Here is an 8,830-nt window from a genome sequence, read left to right on the forward strand (position 1 = left end):
AAAGACCATGACAAGACTTGTGCTTCAAAACAAAATTACAAAACAACACTTATCATGGACATAAAAGACCATGACAAGACTTGTGCTTCAAAACATATTACAAAACAAACACTTATCATGGACATATAATATCACAAGTAAAATGATAAATGTGTACACAATCTTGTCTTACGAAAAAAATAAGATTCAAAAGACATTCAGCCCAAATGAAATGCTTCCAGATCTCTAAATGCATATCAAACCAAAGTCACAAATCAAGAACCAATATTATTATTATTATTATAAGTTTCTGACTAGACAAAGCAAACTTGAGTTGCATTTGACTTAATAGCAGTCTGCATGTACTATATATATATAATTTCTAGTTGGTTTTGGGTGTACTACTCTTAGTAGTAATCTAAACCCTTTTTACTACTCATACTAATTAAATTCTCTATTTATTTTATTCATAAACATCGAACTTGTAAATCCAAAGGAAATTACTAAATCAAAAGGGAGAAGCTAATTTACTCTGCTCCAACCTCAACACATAATTCACCAACTTCACCTCAGTTACAAACCTTGCTGCTTTCTCCGGCCGTCGAAGACATTTTCATCCAAGGACCATTATAGTCCACAGTTTTCATCATTTTACCACGTCCACCACAAGTCTCAATATTATCATCCGGGCCCCTTTTCTTCTTCTTTTCTTTCAGCAACACACCAAATAGTTTCAGAGTATCACCCTTTTCGTCATCGTCTTCTTTATCATCGTTGTCATTATAACTACCCTGTTCTTCTAAATCTTTAACACCACCAACCTCCTTGACCAACTCTTCAAGGCTGGACCCCGATGGGGTTCCTTGGCTCATGATACGGTTGATCATATCGGGTGCAACCTTCACGTACTGGCTCAAGAAAGCAACCAACTCATTGCATTGTTTCTTCGCCTGCACCAGCTCTGAGCTCAGCATCTGGTTGTCTTTCTTTAGCTTCTCATTCTCATCCGACAAGTCCGTGAACTGGGACAACTTTCCCGGAGTGTCCACAGATCCCGGGTTCTTGGAGTCTGGGGACGAGGTAGAACTTGAACCTATGTCATCCCCAGAATTGTCCGGAGATGCTGAAGTCCCGGCTGCCACAGACTTTCCACCAGCTGGGATTGATGTCACGGTCTTCCGACGGCGTATAGCTGTGAGGAGCTCTTTCTGTCCTCTTTTGAAATTCTCATTGGCGAATTCCCATTTGTCAGGCACAATCTTTCGAAAACCCTGCATTCAAGATAAGCAAAAAAGATGAGCGCAAACTTTTCAGTGACAAAGAAATAGCCACAACTACTGTTATAGATAATCTTAACTATCTTGGTAATACTTGAGGTTGCTCTTCACCTAACATGTCTTAGTGATAAAAGATCTTTTGATAGAGGTATCAAATTTCTATTAAGTTTGGAGAAATAGTCCATCATGGATATGTGCATGTAACAAGCGAGGGCAAGAACCTATCCATACCAGATATTAACACCAAATCAATAAATGCATGCCATGTGTATAAATATACAATAACATAATAAGATCATGGTTAACAATCTGCATCTTCACTCCATTTAACAATGGGTAAAAGTCCATTAATCATTGTTTTCGCTATCAAGGGAAACCGTAACAAAAGCTTTTTTGGTATAACTCCAATAGTAACTTCTCTATTCTCTTTTCTAATTTTTTACTTTTAACACTCCAAAACCATAATTATTAGTATCTTCTTTTGGCTTCTAGAGGATTGGACTAGGTAAAAGATAGTTATCAAAAGGCCTTAAAAAAATAGAGTACTAAATTACTTGGGGAAATTTGAATGTAACTTTAATAAGCGAACTTATGCAGCTAAAATTGACCAACAACATTTTTCTTTCATAGTTTTGGGTTTTTAGGAAGATTCACCTTTCTTTTTTTCCTCTGGATATTGGAGAATATAAGAATAATAGTTTGTTTTGGGAAAAGAAAATCTAAAACCGAAGTAAAATTAGAAAAGAGTTAACAGTTTATTAAAGAAAAAAAAATTAGAAAAAAAGTATTTGAGAATGAATTTAATTTGTAAAGTTACTACTTTATATAAAGAATCATTACTTAAAAATCTCTTAAATTCTAAAATTCCAGCTACGAGTAAGACAAGGTCACTAGAGGAGAACATTGTTATGGGGAACACACATACAATCCACGTTTTCCAATTGGACTTTTGTCACCTTATTTGGAAAATGACATGTAAAATCCCCAAACGATAATTCACGGCACTGTTTCTACCTCTTTCCTTATCACCAACCACCGCGTGTAAGGTTCGGTTGATAAAAAGTTACAAAATACAGATCATTTCGTTTCTAAAAGTTCACATCTAACAATTCAATAAAGTTAAAATACTACTGTACATTTTTACTACTAATTTTTTTTTAAAAATAATTATAGTATAGACACATGATAGATATGGCTCTTTATGTCCTCGAAAGGTTGCATAATATATTTCTTTATTCCTCAGAGAGAGGAAGGGAAAATAAATAAAGAACCTATCTGATGTGTTACAGAATAAGATAATTGACTTCACGTCCTGCGGAGAAGATTTCTCGAACCTTCCCGAAAGCATCAGAAACTATCTTTTAAATATTACTTAAAAAAAAATGAAATATAATTTTTTACTTTATTCTTGATAAAAATACCATAGGAAATATGTCATACCTACCATCCCCTGTAATTTAGTTTAGCTTAAATTAAAGTTCTACCGATTTAGTTTGACTTGATACAAAATTATCGTAAAGTAACATTTAAAAAAACGTCTGTCAAAAAAAATTAAAAGTTGAAAACATCACATATTTTGTGAGTAACTAACAATTGAAATTGTTTAAACGATGCAATCGAAAGGATATAAAAGAGACGTACATAGGTGTTAAGCTGTCGAACGAAGCTGGAGAAATTATTGTGCTTGAAGTATTTGGGAAGCAAATCCTTTGCAAATTCAGCAGTTTTCCACACCACAAAGGTTGTGCCGATTTCATTCCAAGATATGACATCGTCAGTGGTCGCATCATCCACCAACTGATACGTCTTCAACAGAAACGGCGCCGGCGCTGTTCTTTGCGACATCCCCTCTTTCTCTAAATCTACCCAAATTTCCCCTTTTGGGGATTTTACTTATTAATTGACAAGATCCTATAAGAATTTTACAAATTTAAAAGAAATTAATTAGAAGGAGCAATAACTGAAAAGCAAAAGGGCAGTAAGAAATTCCCAATCCCAACAATAGAAACCGAAAAGAAAGACTAGAGAATGAACAAGATTATTTTTAGGACGATTGATGATAATCTTAGAATCTTCCATTGGCTACAACTTTGCCAATCTTCACCAACAACAACACGACCATAACTATCTTTTCTTGCTCTAAAAAAACTTGATTTGTTTTCTCTCTCTTATCCTTCAAGGTTTTGAAAATGGATGAGAGATTAAAAGAATGAGAAAAGCAAATTTAATCTAGTAAGAGGTTCTAGAAATATTTAGAAGACTTTTCGAAGAGTAACGAAGTCTAATAAGGCAGGGCCCATTGTTTAGAAAATACGCGCTTTTGTCGCATAGTGACAGGTGACCTCTTTTTTTTTTTTATTTAATTAAAATTAAAATAATGAAATGCACTAGAAGGAAATAGTGGGTGAAGGATGGATTTTAATTTCTTATTCAAAGTTTTTCTATAATACATAAATTGATAGATACCAACAATTGATAGATAAGTGTTTTGTGTTTAATTTCGATGCAATTCAATTAATTAGGTGGTGCATATTCATATTCTTCAATTGGTGAAGTTGAGTTTTCTTTTTTTATCTTTTGGGTACTTGATTTTCAAACTAATCTTAAAATAGTGTCTATTTTTTTTTATTTTTTTGTATGATTAAAATTTTGACAATATTATAACTTTACAAGTGGATGAGTTTTTTTCCTTTCTCACCTAACAAACTCCAATTTGCTTGCACGCTTAATGACTTTTTTCTTTTCTTTATTTCATAGGGCATTCTCAATTCTTCTTATCTCTCTCTAAAAAAACATTAACAATGACATACGTACTCATGTGAAAAGTCCAAAAAGAGATAGAATGTATATCAATTTTATTCTTATTTTTACAATTAGAAAGATATATTTATATGTAAAGATATGGTAAATATTATTCTTGTTTTTATGATTAGAAAAATAATTTTTTAGTATATTTATAGATAAAGTTATGATACTTGAACTTAACTTAATCTCAAAAGTTAGCTTATGAAGAAATATAAGGAGATCATCAGTTCATTCCTAACCAATGTGAAATTTTTACCCCACTCTAACATTATCTTCCTATTATCGTTTTATTTTTGGTGATTATATGGCCTTTTTTGGATCATATATAGAAAAGAAAGGGGTGAACTCATGATTTGAAGACTCTGAATACACTAATATTATTATAATTTAGTATTAGTGAAACTTTCAATTGAATACACTAATATTATTTTAATTTAGTATTAGTGAAACTTTCAATTGTCATATTTGTTCTACTATAATGATCATGAGTTCTGGCTGGGCTGGAACCGAGGTCGGGAGATCGGGTTCTTTGATCGGGTTAACAATACAAAGTATCATTAATTTTTTACTTTTCATGGCGCACTCAAACTAATATTTAATTTTTACTAATTTCTCAAGATAAATATACATATATATATAAATAATTTTTCAAAATTAACATATGCAGGTGTATCCTCACCAACCTATAAAGGCCAATCCCCCCTCCCCTCTCTCTATATATATAAAATATCCACTATATCATTCCATTATGTGCATGATTTACATTATTTTGACGAAAATGTAACACGTAGTAGAATTGGAAGAATTATGTAGTTGTTGTAGAAGGAAGAGGGAGCTTAGTGCGTAATGTGAGACTTTATGTTTAAACTTTGGATAGGTTACGATACTTTTGAAAAATAATGACGATGGTTGGCCGCCAATTTAGAAGTTTATAAAAAGGCATCGACTTTAAGGACAACTTTTTTGTTATGTGAAAGATATATTATTTATTTATCTTGCTACAAAATTATATGCTGTTATTATTACGTACTTACCATCACCACAACGTTATGACAAATACCAGTTGCTCCAATTAGGACATGCTAGTGATTAGTGAAGATATATAGCTAGAAATCCAGTAAAAATCTATACTAGATATGGATAAAAATTAAGATATAAAGTTGTTGTTTAATTTAGCCTTTTTAAAAATTAACGAAAAATACTATATTTGTTCTGTTTTAATTTTCATGATAATAGATAACAAAAATAGTATTTGTTGACTAATAGAACGACCACACTGCTGGTATTAACCAACGATTCCCAAAGAATTAGATACATGCATACAACGAGCTTTAGTTTAAATATGTTTTTTTTTAAAAAAAAAAAAAGATTTCTAGCTTTATTATTGCAGTGAATAAACTTCACTAAATCACTCGATAAGTAAAATTGCCTTAAAAAAATTAATTCTATCGACCCGTATTTTTTAAAGTTATTCAATTTGATTTACTCTTACATCAATTAAATGATTCATTTTCATTGTCTGGTCCAAATAAAATAAAACAAAAACGACTACACAAATTTTACAATTATGTACGGTCGATTTTTTTCAAAAAAGTACAAGCTTATTTTCCTGCAAATGTGATTGTTTTTCCTTTGATCTTTAAATACATATATAGAAATAATAATAGTAAATATTTTTTTTTTAAATATAGAGATTTGAGTTTAACATGGTGTAGTAAAACATACCGTCATGATGACGTTATTATTTAAAGAACAAGACTAATTAATGAAAATGGACAGTTTAATTTCCTGCCGCTTACGTATATGCTTCTATTAATCTCTTAATTGTGTAGTTAGGAAGTAGTCTAAATAAAAATGAAAATTATATAACCCTTAAAAGAAGTACTAGAAAACTTCATGTCCTTGCAACTAATTAGGGTTAGGTTTAAGTTGCATTCACTAAACTTGTACCTTGAAGACTTTAAGCCAAGAAATATGAAAGGCAAGAATATCCTACCACATAATTATTGCAAATCAAAGCTTACTTATTTGGTTAACTAATTAACAACTCCTTATTCAACCTTTACGTCTCTTTTTGTGTTGTTTCTAAGAAAACGACAAAAGAAGATATTAAAAGTGATGTTTATTAAGTATAATATAATATAATATATTCCTTACTTTGATTTTGACATATATCCCCAATGGTTTAATTTCCTTGCCGTGTGAACGCAGGTAATATGATGCTACAGCCTACAAGAATATTTAATATATACCAGATTATTTACTCTAATTTTATTTATTATTTTAAAAAAAAAAGGATATTATATCAAAATTGTCATGAAAATTACTTATGGCTGTAGGTATCTTTAGCACATCAGCAGAGGAATTGAGATTTATTATCCATTTACATGAATAAATTTATTTTTTTTAGATTTCTTATAAAGCTGATAATTTTTCAAATCTCTTACTAAAAAATTTTTATAAAACTAAAAACAGACTAGATAATCATATCCCTTAACTAATTTGAAGGTGTAGAGAAGTACTCCCACCATTTATTTTTTATCATCCACTAATTTAGAAACAGATTCTCACTTTTATTTATGAATTTTATTTTATTTCTGACACTAATTACTTATTCTTTAAATTATTATTGAAGACTTAAAATTATATATTAATTAATAAAAATATTATTAAAATATATTCATATAAATTATTATGCCATACAACACATATAAATTTTAAAATAAACAAGTAAAAGGATGGAAAGAGATATAATTAAAAAACATAAAGTTGTGTATATGCCCAAGTGCAACTGTCCAAGTGATAATTGAAAATGAAACTAGGAGTGTTCAAAATTAAAGTAAAGTGTTTCTCAAATTGCTTTACAAAATTAAATTTAAATTTTTTAAAAAAAAACAAAAGAGATGTGCCACATGGACTGATCAATCATCGAAAAAATAGGCGATATATATGGGATATTATATGTTCAAAGATGTTTTTTAAGGAGTTTCCATACAAAATTTGTTTATGTGAAAGTGACCCTAGCTACTCACTCTGCCCATACAAATCAAATCATTCAAACAAAAGAAATCTAATAAGGAGGCCACTATAGGTTGTAGTACACTAGGATTTGATTGAAACAACTTCTTGATAACAAGTGTATGATATTTTTTTTTTCGAGTTTATATAGTATGAATTTAAATTAGTTGAATAGATTAATGTTGAAAAGCAAAAATAGCCTCTGCTAAACAAATTTAAAAAATAATCATCGTTATAATTTTTAAACAAATTAAACTCCTTTTCTTTTTTTTTTAAGAAAATGGGTGTTATTTAATAAGTTGTGTTTGAACGCCACAATTGGAAATTTCAAAAATTAAGAATGAAGACTTGTTGAATTCAGTAGGTAGTTACATCAAGCTTTACATACAGTATTTAACTCTTCAATTTATTTTTCAATATTATTTCATATCTCACACTGGCTGTTATTCCTGGTCAATTTGGAGACCAGACAGCCCTATGAGTATAAATTCCCCTGTATTACCTTTTTTCTATATAATTACTTCATAATTTAACAAACGGCTCGATTAAAAAAAGTTTTTAATTCATTCATTTATTTTTATCACATTGTAATTTAATACGATATAAAATCGTGATGAAACTTTTTTCCATTCTATGTCTTGATTTAATAGTTTGTTAGTAGACAAATTAACCAGGAATGTTGTTAAAATACCACATTAGTACTCGTTGAGCGTCAAAGGATTGTACCAACTGATGAGCATTTGTAAGTATAGTTTGGCGTCACATTAATAAAATGTCAATGCCTCCCAATATAAAGAAGATTTTTTAAAAATTTTTTTTAACGTTTTTTAGTTTGTTTGGTATACCAAAATAATCAACCATTTGCATGAGATTTTACATATTATGTTTAATTTCTAAAACACCCTTGTATTGCGTTAGCATTACAACTTTGATTTGGTAAGTCAGAAAACTACGTCCTATCACTTCTCTAGTTGTTTAAATTAATTAAAATATTAACCTTCCAGTCGGCCATGGAATATATATATAACACGTACGTGCAAGTTGATAGTTATATACATAAATTATAATAATACTATGGTAATTATAATCTAGCATTTTTTCAATGATTTAAATTACGTCAATGTGTTTCCGAATCCCGTTTGATTTGTAGAATAAAGAATTTACTTTCCGTCAATTTGACCACCAAATAAACTTAGGCCTTAAAAATGTTAAAAATGTTTAACATTTTTAAGGCAATTACCATGGTTTTCGTTAGAAGTTATGGACTAATTTTACTCATTAAGATATTTATTCAAAATATCTTTTTCAGAGTCAACATTTCACACGTGGTAAACAAAACTTGCCGACACTATATCTACCGTCTATTCTCCTTATTTTATATTAATCGATTATTTGTCATTTTATGCAATATTAAAAAAGTTATAAATAAAAAAATTATTTTACTAAGTCATCAAAAAGAAATTTCTTAAAACTTTACACACAAAAAAAAAACTTCACAAAAAATTAATTGAAAAGATAATATTGAAAAAGATTAACTAAATTTTTTGATTTATTAAGATGCTAAATAAATATTAGAATATTATAGTTAGTATAATGACCAATTAGTATAAAATAGAGAATATATATATATATATATATATATATATATATATATGCAAATATGCAATCCTCATTATATCAATACAATGAAAAAAATATTTTTAAGTGATAATCAAAATTTATACAATTAACTCACAATAAATAAAACGAAT

General features: G+C 29.3%; 1 protein-coding gene across 1 annotated transcript; it reads right to left on the bottom strand.

The window, feature by feature from the left end:
• Positions 1-247: 247 nt before the first annotated feature.
• On the bottom strand, positions 248-3,532 carry HSTF24 (heat stress transcription factor HsfB1). The gene is made up of 2 exons (NM_001321450.1): positions 2,898-3,532; positions 248-1,250 (listed from the first exon to the last, which is right to left on the bottom strand). Exons 1-2 carry the CDS (start codon positions 3,099-3,101, stop codon positions 549-551), a joined length of 906 nt encoding a protein of 301 aa, NP_001308379.1. The 5' UTR covers positions 3,102-3,532; the 3' UTR covers positions 248-548.
• Between the last annotated feature and the right edge of the window lie 5,298 nt (positions 3,533-8,830).

The sequence above is a fragment of the Solanum lycopersicum genome, chromosome 2, assembly GCF_036512215.1.
Source record: "Solanum lycopersicum chromosome 2, SLM_r2.1".
Classification (NCBI taxonomy): Eukaryota; Viridiplantae; Streptophyta; class Magnoliopsida; order Solanales; family Solanaceae; genus Solanum; species Solanum lycopersicum.

What these genes read in the sequence shown, in the direction of transcription:
- HSTF24 (NM_001321450.1), bottom strand. Translation starts at nt 3,101, where the DNA reads ATGTCGCAAAGAACAGCGCCGGCGCCGTTTCTGTTGAAGACGTATCAG. An exon ending in TTCGACAGCTTAACACCTAT is followed by an intron (nt 1,251 to 2,897) that starts GTACGTCTCTTT and finishes TCTTGAATGCAG; the next exon opens with GGTTTTCGAAAGATTGTGCC.